The following is a 15,220-nucleotide window of genomic DNA, read 5'->3' on the forward strand; positions in this document are numbered from 1 at the left end:
TAGAGTCAGGTGGACCTATCCACATCGGTGAAAAGGGCCGAAGAACCAGCAACGCCCCATCAGGCCCACAGACGAATCCCATGCCCGTGGTATACTGGAGAGACTCCAAGGTCAGCACTACCTTCCAGGAATAACATTTGAGCCCTGATATTTGCAGAGACACGCCCCAGAGCCCATTCTTTGGATCCAACGAGGATGCTAGGACTTCGAATATACGTACGGTGGAGCAGAGATCGTGTAGAGAGCTGAATCGTTTGACAAAAGGGTGAGTAGCACCGTGGGGATTGGGACTACTTGGTATTCTATCAAAGAAGCACTCGAGAACCTGTGTGCTCAATCAGCAAGACTCAATAGTGTTGGGTGACCGGGAGCTTTTACCATGGATCGCCTGGCTAGTGACTTGGTTGGCGAGAGCTCTATCCCCGACGCAACTGTAGGGAAGCGAGCTACAGCGAAAAGAAAAACTAAGAGCTCAGCAAGAGCAGACGTGCAACTCCGGTGCAACATTGTAACGAAGGAAAACGCTCTTCGAAGGCTCTATGTACCGAAAGAAGGACAGACACTGCGCTTGATTATTTAATAAAAGATGCAACCGACAGACTCAAGTCAAATAGAAGCAAAATTTGAGCGGAAAAAGAGTCGCATTTCGAGATATTTCCTTTTCAGCCGCTCTTGCGCCTCGCACATACCGAGCGACCAAACGCGCTGCAAAGGTGAACAATGCCGCTCCACTCGGCGATTAAAAGGTGGCAATGAGAATGAGAGCGAACTACGGCATGGAAAAGGTAAATACTTTATTCTAAGCAATCATACCGGACGGCCACTTCGACGATAGCACCGAGGAGCAGGTGCCCCTTTGCGACAATGCAATGCAGAGGGAGGTCTATCCCCAAACGTTGGGGAGGGGGTTGAGCACAGTAGGATTGAGCAAATGGAGATAGTAAAAGTATACTTAGAATGCAAGGCGAGGAGAACTGTGACGACATTTGGGACATTCCGTAGAACAGTCCTGTAATGCGTCGCAGAGCTGTTTGTTACTGTGAAGCAGAAATGGCACTCACGATTCCAACCCATAGCCTTTCCTCTTCGGCACAACACCAGATCTGAGTTCTTCCACACCTTCAATCTTTCCGATATCTAGTCATTGGTGGGATGTTCAGGGGCATCAGCTCGGGCTTCCTCCGTCTGTGATGGTCGCAGCCTTCTCCATCGGAGACTCTATGCCCGCAGTTTGCAAACTATCAACATTGTTGACCCCGCTGCGGGGGGATAAGGTCATCACCGGCATCGTTGACGGGAACGCTCGAATCGACAAGTTCGCTAGAGGCATGCAAAGTCGAAGATGCTATGTTGCACCAGTTTGACCGCGGGTTGGAGCGGATCTGTAAGCCGTCTAGACTTGTTCACATCGCTATTACTGGTCCTAGACGATGTATTTTGAAGACTGCGCTGAAGTGACATACAGACCCCGGCGCTAGTTCGGAAGAAAGCTAGCAGGTATCTCGTTCAAGTACCATTTTCATTCATATTCTCTATCCAGCACATGGCCACTAGTCTACTGATCGTACAGTCACACCAATGCAATGCTTCACAAGCACCCAACTCTCTTTGTCGGTCTCCTGACCGAACTACTTCTTCCCGCCCTTCTTCTTCCCCGCCACAACCTTGAAAGCCGAATTCGTCTCCTCTTTGGCAGCCTGAGGCCCCTTCTTCGCCACCTCACTCCACCCACCACCGCTTTTACTCTCACTGGCATTCATGGGAGACGAGAATCCCGGAGTAGAAGCAGAATCAGGAACGACGCCACGGTCGGCAAGTTTGCGGCGGCGGACAAATTCCTCTGCGAAACGGCGACCGTCGAGGGTTTGGGAGGAGGCATAGATAGAGTCAGAGATGATGTCGGCTTCAGGTGGTAGCATGAGAAGTTGGGATACAAAATCGTCAACTAAGGCTCATTAGTTGTAGTGGCAGATTAGAGCTAATGAGGGTATTCACCATTCATGTTCGAATTAAGGCCTTTGCTCAAAGCGCTCTTGGTCCACCTCTGGAACTCCTGGTTCGCAAGTTGTTGGTTCCCAGGTCCTTTCGTGGATGTGGTAACGATCGGCTTGGGCTTAGCCGCCGACGCTGAAGGCTGCACAATACCACCGCTCGCAGATCTCGTGCTCAAACTTGGAGCAGGCGCAGTAGGTGTCTTCACCTTACCACTTGCGCCCACCGTAGTCCATGCAGCACTTGAGGTCAAAGGGGTAGGCACGCTGGCTTTACTAGCCAATTCGGCATAGCGTTTCCCACCCGCAAGAGCCGCAGTGGCAGAAGCATTTGCTGCAGCATTCACAGCAGCGGCGGCGGTGGCGCGGTTCTTTCGGGCTTCCTCCTCTTTCTGTATCTGTGCTAATGTCTTCTTGGCTCCTGCAACAGGTGTTGCGACTGCCGGCTTACCAGCTGCCGGCTTTGCCCAAGGTGAGGCGCCAGTGGTGGTAGGAACAGCAGGCGAGATGCTGCTTGCCCAGTTGGCCGACGACGGTAAGCCTGGCGCTGGTGCAACAGGCTGATTCTGTTGACTGAGACGCTCTTGCTCGGCTAAAGCTCGTCGGGCGGCGACTGCAATCTCTTCCTTTTGAGCTGCATTCTTGGCTTCCAACGCTTGGATCTCCTTTAGTGATGGTCCTTTCGAACCCTCAGCTGGCTCCTTGGCCCATGGCGCGAGGGCAGCACCGGGCGTCTCAACCGAGTCGGCTTGGGACGGGGTTTGTGACTCAGCATTCAAAGCATCTGCAACGCTCTGTCTGTTTCTTTGTGGGGTTGGAGCTGGCATTGGCGAAGATGACTGAGGTGGAGGGAAGGGTTGAGGTAAGCCAGAGTCAACTTTTGCCCACGGCGATTGAGGCTGGGAAGCGGGTTGCTGCTTGGCGGCGGCTTTCTGAACCTGCTCGGATAGAGAGAGCGGCTCGGGTTCGTTGTGAGTTTGCTGTGAGAGATCTTGATATTCGTGTCCTACGTCACGCATTTGCTGTTGCCCTGCAAGATTAAGATCCAATGTCTGGCGATTAACATGCCCACCAATTGGACCTGGCGCTTGCAGTTGTTGCTGCTCTTCCTGCGCTCTCAACCGATGATACTGCTCGAGTCGTTCCGCTGTTGTTCGCTGGTCATCATTCCCTCGTTGCAACAGATCGTACTGCTCTTGCTCTCGTCGTTGTCGATCTCTTTCCTGTAGCATTGCAGCTACATGCTGTTGATGACCTGGATCTTGGGCATAAACTGAGTCACTGAACGGTTGCTGACTCCCGCGTCCCATGCCAAGACGTTCCATCAATCTTGGTAGATCCTCCTCACGTACCGAGCTCAACGGATCAGCGCCTGCTCCTAAAGGGCCAGCATTCCTGGATAGACCATCGAAAAAGCCTTGGACAGACGCTGGCGGTTGGATCGGCCCTTGGCCAGGAGACGGCTGGTAACCGATAGGAGCACCAGGAGAAGTTATGCTGCCGTAGCTTGGTTGACTTTGCAGACTGTGGGCACTAGAATGGTGATGCAGTTGCTGACCATGAACCCCACCCATGTGCTGCATCTGCTTGAGCATCACCTGCTGTTGCGCCAGGTGCTCCTTCTGCCTTGCCATCAAATACTGCTCCTCTTGCTTGCGCCTCTCCAAAGCATTCTGCTGCTCAGCTGAGAGAGTGGTACCGAAGCTAGGAAAGCTGCTTGCGAACGGCGGTTGCGCGGCAGATGGAGTCGTAGCGGGAACAGCGCCAGAAGTAGCGGTGGTACTACTAGGTATAGGAGCTGATGAACCGTGAGGGATGCCAATTTGGGGGACTAAGAAGGGTTCTCGTGAATTTCCGATACGCCGAATGAGTTGAGCAAGGGGCTCGTAATCAGCATCTTCGAGCTTCTTGACTTGAAGCTCGGGTGAGAAGAATCCTGCCTTGTACCAATCATGCATTTCAAGTCCAGACCATGGCCCTTGAGTGTTGCCAGAAGGATCTCGATAAATCCATCGCATACGATCCGGCATCACCATCTGTCGTTGCTGAGAAGCAGGCATCTGACTGGAGCTGGAATCTTGTTCCTGAGACCGAGTGAAGTAATTGCCGCCAGATGGTCCGGCAGAGAACGGGGTTTGCACAGAAGCTGACATTGGCGCTTGACTCGACGTGGTTTGACCAGCTTCGGTAGTAGCGAAAGGTGAAGCAAGACCCTGCAAACCACGGCCTCGATTTTCTAGATTGCTAAATATTTCATCCATTCCACCCCGTCCGAGGCGTGAAGAGGTGTCCATGTCTCGCAATCCAAATCCTGGAGCATTGTGACCAGGGTCCCTCAAAAAAGCATCACCACCATCTCCAAACGCTTGCTCATGCCTCGACGTCTCCCCTCGCATCTGGTCTTGCACGGCATTAGAAAGCAAAGAGCTCATCTTGCTGTTTCGATTGGTAGTTCCCGTAGCACCAGCACCAAAAAGAGTCGAACCACTGAGTCCACTCTGGCTTCGTGAGGTAATATCAGCAAGCGATCCAAATGCTGAGTCACCAAAAGCCGCTCCGAAACCAGGCTGTGCCCTACTTGGGGTACCAATCGCGCCTGGGGCCGCTGACCAGGCCCCTGATCCACCTACACTACCGAGATCTCCTGGTCCACCCAAGCTTGGAAACCCTCGTGAAGCGCCAGTGCTCGAGGTTTGGCTCCGATCCCCTGTCTGTGCATCTAGCTGATTCTGGAAACCCCGAGCAGCATGACCGAACGGTCCAGCACCAGGATACTGTGAGTTGCGAAGGTCGACCTCATCGGTATCAACATCTTCAGGAATGGCTTTCTCACCCTCTGGGCTTTGATACGGGTTCGTATTTGTTGGGCTCATCGGCTCGTTCGAGTATCCCATTCCTTGGTTGCGGCTTTGAGGAGTCTGTTGCTGAGCGAAGTCCCGACGCTGCATCAATTCGCGGAAAGGAGGCATTTCAGAAGATAGACCCAGAGAAGAAAATCCAATGTCATCATAGGAAGTCTGACGGTCAGGATTCCTGTATCTGGAAGACTGCGGCAGAGGTGGACCAGCGTCATCGCCTCCCAGAGCCGCACTACCTGTGCCAAAGTCTTCCTCGTCTCCATATAAATCTGCAGGCATATTCCTGGGCAGCGCCGTGCGGTCATTAGCCCATTGCGCCTGTGTGGGTCCATTCGCTGACTCTGCCAAACGTTCCAGACTGTTCACTGATGCCTTCTTCTTCACTTTTGACTCCGTATCCTCAGGGTTTACAGTCCCCATCAGGTCTTTAAATCGACTTTGACCGCGTACACTACCAAATCCAGGCTTCTTTTCATCCGCTGTCGGAGTTTGCGCGGACCCACTACCAATAGCAAAATTGCCGAAAGCTCCCATCGGTGAGAAACCTGTTGATGATGGAGCGCCAGACCAAGGTGAAGAGGGTCCATTGATACCTGTGCTTACTGGCTGTGTGGTTGTCCTCCTCAATGAGCCAAAGGGTGAGGCCGTAGCAACACTGGGCCCTCCGATCTCTCTGTCCTTGTCTTCCAAGCTCGGTCCAAAGTTATCTTTGAAGTCTGTAGTCCGTCGAAGCAGGGATGGTGGAGGTGAAGAGATGCTGGACTCTTCTCTTGAAAACCTGTTGTTGCCGGTCGGAGACGCCAATGGATTTTGCAATAGATCGCCGCCAGATTCTCGACGTCGAGCACCAGGACGTGTGGATGGAGAATTGTTCATAGAATTTTGAGATTGCGTGATGGAGGTTCGCCGGTTGACGTTTCCATTGTTCGGCGTACCATCCTTGTTAGCGTTCTGAGTTGGTGGTTTCAGTGGCGAATTGACCGATGTAGAGAAAGCCTAGACTCCTCATCAGCGACTATTGACTTCCATGCAATCATCGCCGCGGTTCGATATACCTCTTTCTCCTCCTCACTCATCTCCTGCACCGCTATGGGATTAACGCTACCCTCATGATCCCAGCAAATATCTGGCCCTGAGGCTTCCTTATTATCATCTCTCTTGCCCCATCCTCCATTGCTCGTCCCATTGACGGTGCCTGGACGCCAGCCATCGACAAAGAGGTCATTGACATTCGTGCTTGGAAATCCATTTCTCTCTTGCGATCTAAACAAGTCGAGAAGCTGATCCTTTGAATAGCGAGTTTCAGCAGATGGACCGTTGCGATTGTAGGATGACTGGTAGTTTGAGTTCATGTGAGGGGGAACGTAGACGTTGGCGCTCGATGGCGTAGGATTATTGTTAGACTGGCCGCTCTCTTTTTGCTGAGAGATGTTTGTTGCCACGGATGGTCGACGAAAGGTTTGGGTTGCGCCATTTGTGCGAGCGCGCGTCCTAGAGAATCATGTTTGTTAGGTTCATGCATGATGAAGCGGTCACTGCGGCGCCAAGAGTAGAGACTGCTTCTGTGTCACGTACCAATCCCCGCTCGCAGTATTTCGGCCATTGGCTCCCCCTTCGGTCGTGGTGTTCCCTGCCGCTGCCGAGGCAAAGCTCGAGGTGAATGGAGAAGGCATGATTGTGGTTTCGAAGTGGCGATTGTTGGACCAGAAGATTTCAGATTGCAGCAAATCAAGCAAGCTTTTTTGACGAAGGGTGGTCTTGGTGGAGAAATCGAAGATCTTGTCGCCGTAGGTGAAGGAAAAAGTGGTGGAGTTTCGTCTTCGGGGTTACAGCTTGCTAGCTATGCCTTTGAGAATAAGATGCGAGAGAAGTGTCAGAGAGGTAGCAAGTGGTCGAAGATGTTTAAGGTGAAGGAGCCAGTAGGAGAAAAGGGCAGGATTCGACCGAGGGACCAATCGCGGTTCAAGCTTTTAGAGCCGTGATGAAATATACGCAATGGCGCGCTATCGGAGAGGCACACGACACTGGCGCGCTGGCAAACCCGCAAAATTGGACAGTACAACATTCAGACTGTTCTTCTCACGAACATGTGAACCCATGTTCCCCTTGAATACTACTAGTAAATCTTTGCCGACATGTACCTTGGCTCTTTCCATCCAGGGAATCGCTCTCATAAGGCAGATAAAGGCCCTCTCGACCCGAACTTCCCACGGTAAAGTGCATCTCAGGAAGTTCTCTTCCCTGCATACTCTTCGAACAATATGTTACCTAATATCTACATACGGGGTCGTCTCAAACAATGTGAGTCTCTTTGATGAGTCTGCCTACATGGAATGTACGATAAGTCATTGGATAGCCTGAGGATGCCTGATTGCGCAGGCGGGCCGGAGCATCTTCCGATTGCCCTGCAAACATATTATGGCCTGCTTTTTCTGCCAATCTTTCTTTGCTTCATATTTGTCAATCACCTGAAGACCCCGGACGATCTTCTACATTCTTACTTAAGTAGGTGGCACCTACCTTCCTGACCCTTTTCTGCTCTCTCACCGTAGCCAAGAAAGAATCTCTAAAGTCCTTCGTTGACCCGAGTTCCGGAGCAGTTTATAAGTACTTAATTACATAGTGCGCTTCAAGCTGTCGATCACGTTTCTCTCTACGCCATGCCACGCCATACAATTCCTGCGCCGGGCACAAGGTGGCCCATGAGGAAGGCGGCCATGAGAGAAATGGACATGCGTGTCAAAAACGATCAACGCGGCGGCAGAGATCCCGGAACCTACAATCGCCCACGCACCATTTTGCGTGATGGGAAAAATTTCGAACTACCTCCTGTGCTCTACGGTGAGAAACCTATCACTGTACGTCCAGATAACCCTATTAAATCGTTACTTCGAAACGATCCAGAGAGTTCAGACTGGATCCCGGATGGTCTCGCACAGGACCCTGTTTATCGTGAGTTCGAACATGAACGAGCCCAATGGCAGCGTCAAGGATTCACCATCCCTTGCAAACACGTGCCAGACCGCAAAGCAAGATATGAAAATGAATTCATGTTCTGGCTTCACGTGCACCCTAATCGAGAGCGATATAAAGAAGAGCTCTACCCACGCCGAGAAAGTCCACGCTACAAACGACCTGAAGACCGCAGAAATGGCGGCAATGATGAGTATTGGCATGGCAAGCCGCCTAGGCTTGATGGACGCGGCACTCATGTACGTGGACAGCAGCGGTACCCATGGCAAAGATACGACCACAATCAAGGCCGCCCGTCGTATCGCGGAAACCAAACCCTCGGCGTGCGAGACCCCAGGAACCGCCCGCCACTTCCTACAAACGAGATCTGTGAAATTCCCGGAGACCGAATGTACGAAGTTCACAGAGAAAGAGACCGCCAGCCGCGTATGGTACGCAGAGTCCCCATAGCTGGAGGTCTTCCGCCATACTTTGAAAGTGAGTTGTACGATCCTCACGGAGATAGAGTAAGACATGCCCCGCTTCGCCCCCATAGTAGGGACCATGTACGCAAGCCGCTAAGAGCGCATCCTTGGATGTACGATGAAGACGAGCCTCGAGACGAGCACAGATCTGCCTCTAGCCACCGCTATCATTGGGGCCGCGAGGAAGGAGAAGGAGAGAGAGAAGAAGAAGAAGAAGAAGAAGGAGAAGAAGAAGAAGAAGAAGAAGAAGAAGAAGAAGAAGAAGAAGAAGAAGAAGAAGGAGAAGAAGAAGAAGAAGAAGAAGAAGAAGAAGAAGAAGAAGGAGAAGCCATAAGCCAAGTCTCAAGCGAAAGCTTCATGCGCACCCGCCTAAATCCCCTCGTCGTCTATCCAGTCCCACCCCCTTACCACCGTCGCCCTCCAAAACATCCCCGCCGTAACGCTCGCCACGGAGACGACACCGACGATGAAGACGAAGACGAGCAATTCGGCAGGAGGGGCCCATACGTGGGCCGTAGCAGAGATCCCTACGCGATTGGGCGTGAGAGAAGGCATTTCGGCCTTGGGCCTCGAAGCTGTGAGCGGGAAGACTTGGAGTATGCCCTCGGCGGTGACGAGGATGATGATGGTTATGATGGTTGAATGTTGCTTTGCTTTACTTAATGCGTGTCTATGGATGTCTCAACGATTGATGAAGCAACGCGCGTGTTCGGGCCTGTGCTAGAGGTTTTATGTCGTGTGCGGGCGGGTTTCACCCTGTCGAGCGGAGTGTTAGCATTGCTACCTTTGCGTTTTCTGCCAGTGCGGCTGGTCTAGAGAGTTCCTCTTTTGAAAGAATAAATCTGTGAATGTCAGGTTTGGCGGGAGCCAAGAATGGTCACTTTGTCGGGACTTGCCCCTGGACCTAAAGTAGCGTTCCAGCGACGTGGACACAGCGAGAGATGGGGAGATTGAGAAGGTCCGAGTGGTTATGATTGTGAAAATCTTGAGAAAGGTAGATTGCTGTGACGATTGTATCTTCGGTTAACCTGTCCTAAAATTCATAAAAGCAGCGGAACACCGTACACGAACAACCATCGCTTCTCCCGCATTCCGTGCCCTCTCTCGTCCCATTACCACCGCCCCTACCATCCTCATCTCCCACCCCTTCCTTCCCCCCTCTCAATGAGTAATAATAACCTTCTGCCCCACATACCTAGCCCCATCCCCCTGCACCAGATTCTCAAACATCCAAAGTCCCACATCCTCCCGACTAATCACATACCCAACGACCGGCTCCCCCTCAGTCCCAACCCTAATCTTCCTCCCCCCCTGCGCCTTCCCATTCGTCAAAAGACTCGGACGCACAATCACAAAGTTATCCGTCTGTTCCCCAATCGCCCTCTCCATATTTCTCTTATCCCTGTGCGGATTCGCCAAGAACCAGTGATACAGCGGCGCGAACAGGAGCGGGACATCGCGCGGTCCGTCCGACACGCCGGTGGTGGAGAGGGCGACGAAGAGGGGTTTCGTCCCGGATGCGGTCGGGGGCAGGGTCGGGAGGGCGGAGAGGATGTTGTTGGCGGTGGTGGTGCAGACGGTGATTTCGGGACCTGTGGGGGGGACGCCGATGCCGGAGATGATGATGTCGGCGGTGCGGCCGTTGAGGGTCAGGGTTCCCCTGCAGTCTTGGGTGTTCAAGACGTCGCCTTTGGAGATGGTGAGGTGGGTGTCTAGTGCGGATTGTGGGACGCCTTTTTCGAGAAGGAGGGCGGTGAGTTTGGATGGGGTGCGGACGACTGATGGGGATTTTAGCTGGTGGGTTGGCAGTGGAGAGAAGGGATGCTTACGAGCAGTGCAATCGTAGCCGGCTTTGAGAGCGGGCACGAGTGCTGCGAGGGTGGAACCACCTGTTGCACCGTAAAAGGCTAGGAGAGGCTTGGTGTTTGTCATTGCGGTCGCCGGTACTTCGGCGTTGCTCAAGGGACTCGGAGTTTTGGCGAATCGAAAGGACCTAGGGAGAGGGCGAAGGTATTTGGCACTCGAGGACATGGACCCAAGACTTGACCGTATCGGGCTGACGGCGTGGACAGCTCGTATTCTGGAGGACACTCCTCTCCGCCGGAACCGTCACCCCTTTATACACGAAGCCATCACGGCCGCGCAGCGATGGCAGTGCCATTGTCGGACACGGCGTTTACTGCTCTCGGCCGGACACTTCGTGAAGAGTGAAAATTTGGAAATCACCATTGATTTGTATGCTGGCGGAGAAACTGCGGACTTTCGGGCCAAGGATTGGAGAGCCGCCTCAGCTTTACTCGTGTATACAGTTGTACCCGGTAATGCCCGCTACTTAGGATACCCTCTCAAAAAAACTCACCCTAACCTCACCCCCGCTCCGTTACGTGACGTAGGGTTAAAGAATTCGCTCAGACTTCATCACACTCAAAAATTCTTGAACTCTTAGAAATCTTGTCCTACGTTTTATAAATTGATGTGTCAATATTTTATTATACTGTTGTGAAAAGCCGCATTACTGAAGCTTCAAATTTATCGGATTTTAGATCGTAGGAGTCGGGGAAAATATTCGGCCGTGCGCTCGAATTTTTTGAAACACTTGTGCATGCATTATTATTGGGAGGCGCATAATTTGCATAACATATACGAAGAACATTAATAGAGCCCCAGTGTCCGAATTCCTATTTATGACCCAACACCATCTCCGCCACAGCAAAATTTTCAACCTCCTCCACGGCATACATGTCCGTCCGGAACGGCTGCAGACTCAGTCAGAGCGCCACAGGAGAAAGAGAACTCGGCTGAGAATAATATGAGAGAACTATGGACTCCAACAGGCCTGTTTCTGGAAAGCGTATGGTCTTTGACTTCAATACCCAAGGGAGAAATCGGAGTAGCTTGATCTGGCTTCCCATGAGGGCCTCGGTGTATGCGGTGCTCGCATCTAGGTTTCAAGTCATAGATCTCGGTCGACGGCCTGTCACCTAAGCAGTGGAGAGCAGTTCCCCGCAACATATTCAAAGCATCGTTGCATCGCAATATGAACGACCACCGTCCTCGCGGCTGACGGTAAGTTAGGTCGAATGTTCTCGTGCTTTCAGGCTGAGAAACTAGCGTTCGTTGAAGTATCTTACCTTAGAGCTATTATTGCTCGTGGTGTTGAGGGAGGTAACGTCTCCTTGATGATGCTATCCATTCTCTTTGTTCAGAAAGATGCTTTGATATGCTCGTGCTGTCTCCGTAAGGTTTCGTCTCTTGGATTTATGGCCCAATACTGGCAGAAGAAGCGTGGACACCACGGAAGGCCAGCCATAAGATAGCCTTTGAAGGATCTTGAACTTCCTAGACGCGTGCAATCCCTCCATGTTTCGGCTGCCTCGTGGCACAAGGAATCACTACTCTAAAATATGTGGCTCGAATGGCCTGTTATTGAAGTCAATTTCACGGCAGTCGTCAACGGTCGCTTCTCGCTCCAATGGAAGAGAGCGGAACCTTAAGCGGAACCTCAATGCAGTCTAGCCCTCCCCCGCCAATTGCCAATGCCAAGGAGAGTGGCTCGTGGTGCCCCGCAATCAACCGTTACATAAGTACGTACCTATATCCGTTCCACTCCTCTTCCTTCTTCGACTCTCCTCCATCCTCTCCGGGTCTTCAACTTCAATTCCCACCAATCCGCTTCCGAGATGGTTTACGACAAGCAGCGCGACGAGTCGCGCGACTCGGATCCTCGTTTTGAGACTGCAGACCTGCAGAAGATGTCGCCAGGGAGGTACATCAGTACGCGCTTCTCCACCCTGAAGCCGCCAATGAACAAGGCCCCAAATCCTTTCAAACTCCTCGCCATGCTCAACCTCCAGCAATGGTTGTTTTTCCTCGTCGGTTTTTTGGCCTGGTCATGGGATGCCTTCGACTTCTTCACAGTCTCCCTTACCGTGCCACAACTCGCAAAGCAATTTGGGAAAGAGGATACTCAGATCACTTGGGGTATTACCCTAGTGCTTATGTTCCGTTCCGTGGGAAGTATTGCTTTTGGTAAGATACAGTCGCTCCCAATTGTTACAGCGTCCGGCTAATTCGACTCAGGTATTGCTGCAGATAGATACGGCCGAAAATGGCCCTTCGTCGTCAACAATATCCTATTCATCATCCTCGAACTCGGCACTGGCTTTTGCCAGACCTACAAGCAATTTCTCGCATGCCGCGCCCTCTTCGGTGTAGCTATGGGTGGTCTATACGGCAATGCAGCAGCCACTGCTCTTGAAGACTGTCCAGAAGCAGCTCGAGGTCTGATATCTGGCATGCTGCAACAAGGCTACGCGTTTGGCTACCTTCTCGCCACAGCCTTCGCCCGTGGCTTAGTAGATACCACTTCTCACGGCTGGCGCCCTCTGTACTGGTTCGGAGCCTGCCCTCCCGTCCTGATCATCATCTTCCGTCTCTGCCTACCCGAGACCGCTGCGTTCAAAGACCGAGCCGCCGTCCGCCAAGTCAGCGGCAACCTCACAAGTACTTTTCTCGCCGAAGGCCGGGTTGCGCTCAAAAAGCACTGGATCCTTTTACTCTACCTTGTCCTCCTCATGGCTGGCTTCAACTTCATGTCCCATGGCTCCCAAGACCTGTACCCTCTGATGTTAGAAAATCAATTCGAATTCTCCGCCAACGCCGTCACCGTAACCCAAGTCGTCGCCAATCTAGGCGCCATGACGGGCGGCACCGTCGTCGGCTACTCCTCCCAGATCTTCGGCCGCCGCTTTAGTATTATCTTCATCTCCATCATCGGCGGTGCCTTGCTCTACCCATATACCTTCACCAGCAGCCACAAAATCATCGCCGCAGCCTTCTTCGAACAGTTCTGCGTGCAGGGAGCATGGGGCGTTATCCCAATTCATCTCATGGAACTGTCACCAGGATCTTTCCGTACCTTCGTCGTCGGCACATCCTACCAGCTCGGCAACCTCGTCTCTTCCGCATCTTCAACCATCGAAAGCACAATCGGCGAACGATTCCCACTTCAGCCCCTGATCAGCGCCAAGGGTGTCAAGACGAAGCGATACGATTACGGCAAAGTCATCTGTATTTTCATGGGCTGCGTGTTCGCCTACGTGATCATCCTCGCCCTGGCCGGACCCGAGAAACTCGGTCACAAATTCGGCGTCGCGCATGATTCAGATATGTACGATGCGGCGGGTGATGATGCCGTGGCGGCTGTGGTGCATAGGAGGGAGGCTATGGGCCATGACGCGGATGAGTTTGCGGGCGAGGAGAAGGCGATGCCCTCGCAGAGGGAGATTATGGCCTAAGCATTGATCAGCAGTTTCTTCTAGCACGAATTCATGATTTTGATGATATATGGTATACCTTAGCTGCAAGCGAGCTTTTTGTATTTTTCCAATCTATGAACGATCCCTCAATTCACAAAAGCAACATCTTCAAACTCCCCTACGCTCCTTAGATAATCATACAAAAACCCACCCCGTCTCTCGAATCAGCTACTCGCTTCAAGAATGTCCCTTTCCTCCCGAACGAAAAGTTCCGTCGCGACCCTTCCACATCGGTCCTCTTCCGAGAACCGCCCAACTCGGGACGCCACGTGGTGGATAGCGTTCCAGACATTCAAGGATCTCCGTGATTCCGCGTCAGCAAATACGAATCCAGCCCTTACCTACAGGGGGGGGGGACCTGATCTAAGTGTTCCGCCATCGGTCTAAGGCTCTTTATGCATTTTTCCGTCCTCGTCCGATCTCGAATCCGTCCATCGTGGGATGTTTCCGGATTCGGGGCGTCAAGTCTCAGCTGCATATTTTGTTCCTTGGGTACGCGATTCTTAGGATTTGGATTGGTGTTCTGCGCGCCAGGTCGTCTGGGCCCATATTCTCCCATTTTTCTTGGGAAATTTTTTGACCTAGAGAGATGACACTTACTGGGATTATGGACAGAGGCTTTCACATCGAAGCGGGTCTTCGGGAGCTTACTTGTTTTGGGGAAGTGGGCCGTGCACTTTTTTCTGCTGGCCCATTTCAAAATCTATTCCTTCTTGTACATGATACGGGCAATTTACAAATCCATACCCCAAACTATGGGATTCTTACAAATTCATACCCCATCTTACATTTTCATACCCCTCACCAAAAAAATGGGGTATGAATTTGTAAGTTACCATTTCTTGGGGTATGAAAATGTAAGATACCACCAACATCCCTATACCTGTAAATCATTAGAAGGGTATTTTAGGGTGTTCCAGGCTACCTACCCCAGTTGTTAGTAACCCGAGTTACCGCTAAAGGTTTAAATAGGGGTGTTTGCACTTCACGCTACAGACACCTATAGAGCCTGGTCTTTGGCCCCGCAGGGCCCCCGGAGGAATAATTCCTAACATCCAGGACCCGCCCTATTAGATGGCAACTTACAAAATCATATCTCTATAAATGATATCTTATAAAATCATACCCCTGTTAATGGTATCTTATAAATTCATACCCCATTGGGGTATGAAAATGTAAGATGGGGTATGAATTTGTAAGAATCCCATAGTTTGGGGTATGAAAATGTAATTCGCCCTACATGATACAATTTCTGCAACAGCCTGGAGATTTTCTCTTCACTTCTATATATCGCGATCTCACAGATCGGAACTCCGTGGCAGAAACATCGTCCCAATTACGGCTTGAAGATGGTCAGAAGTACTGGGTCGGCAAGATCGGCGGTGGTTACTTTGTGGTAGTCCGCAAAACTACGGAGGGTGACGTTCGCCTTGTCGTCAGGCATAACCGGATACCAAAGGTGGTGTCACAGAAGGTCCTGAGATTGAAGGTTGTTCGAGAGAGGCCTGATGTGAATCTTGATGCTAAGGATGTGCTCGTTTTGGGAGACGAATGTGGGCATTAGCATAATCAATTGAGACGTTTCTTCTGATGCCACGTACTTCCTTCATCAGGTC

General features: G+C 51.8%; 5 protein-coding genes across 5 annotated transcripts; 3 read left to right on the plus strand and 2 right to left on the minus strand.

Moving 5' to 3' along the window:
* Window positions 1-1,628: 1,628 nt before the first annotated feature.
* HO133_002935 (uncharacterized protein) lies at window positions 1,629-6,522 on the minus strand (the record flags this gene model as incomplete). Its single annotated transcript, XM_037293859.1, has 4 exons — window positions 1,629-1,945; window positions 1,996-5,845; window positions 5,905-6,340; window positions 6,425-6,522. The coding sequence occupies 4 exons, from the start codon at window positions 6,520-6,522 to the stop codon at window positions 1,629-1,631; spliced, it is 4,701 nt and encodes a 1,566-aa protein (XP_037149937.1).
* Window positions 6,523-7,509: 987 nt separating this feature from the next.
* Window positions 7,510-8,928, plus strand: HO133_002936 (uncharacterized protein; the record flags this gene model as incomplete). The annotated part of the gene is made up of 1 exon (XM_037293860.1): window positions 7,510-8,928. One exon carries the CDS (start codon window positions 7,510-7,512, stop codon window positions 8,926-8,928), a length of 1,419 nt encoding a protein of 472 aa, XP_037149938.1.
* A 519-nt stretch (window positions 8,929-9,447) lies between these two features.
* HO133_002937 (uncharacterized protein) lies at window positions 9,448-10,218 on the minus strand (the record flags this gene model as incomplete). The annotated part of the gene is made up of 2 exons (XM_037293861.1): window positions 9,448-10,064; window positions 10,116-10,218. The coding sequence occupies 2 exons, from the start codon at window positions 10,216-10,218 to the stop codon at window positions 9,448-9,450; spliced, it is 720 nt and encodes a 239-aa protein (XP_037149939.1).
* A 1,748-nt stretch (window positions 10,219-11,966) lies between these two features.
* Window positions 11,967-13,583, plus strand: HO133_002938 (uncharacterized protein; the record flags this gene model as incomplete). Its single annotated transcript, XM_037293862.1, has 2 exons — window positions 11,967-12,315; window positions 12,367-13,583. The coding sequence occupies 2 exons, from the start codon at window positions 11,967-11,969 to the stop codon at window positions 13,581-13,583; spliced, it is 1,566 nt and encodes a 521-aa protein (XP_037149940.1).
* An 833-nt stretch (window positions 13,584-14,416) lies between these two features.
* On the plus strand, window positions 14,417-15,168 carry HO133_002939 (uncharacterized protein; the record flags this gene model as incomplete). The annotated part of the gene is made up of 2 exons (XM_037293863.1): window positions 14,417-14,431; window positions 14,866-15,168. 2 exons carry the CDS (start codon window positions 14,417-14,419, stop codon window positions 15,166-15,168), a joined length of 318 nt encoding a protein of 105 aa, XP_037149941.1.
* Between the last annotated feature and the right edge of the window lie 52 nt (window positions 15,169-15,220).

The sequence above is a fragment of the Letharia lupina genome (assembly GCF_014066315.1).
Source record: "Letharia lupina isolate WasteWater1 chromosome Unknown contig_16, whole genome shotgun sequence".
Taxonomy (NCBI): Eukaryota; Fungi; Ascomycota; class Lecanoromycetes; order Lecanorales; family Parmeliaceae; genus Letharia; species Letharia lupina.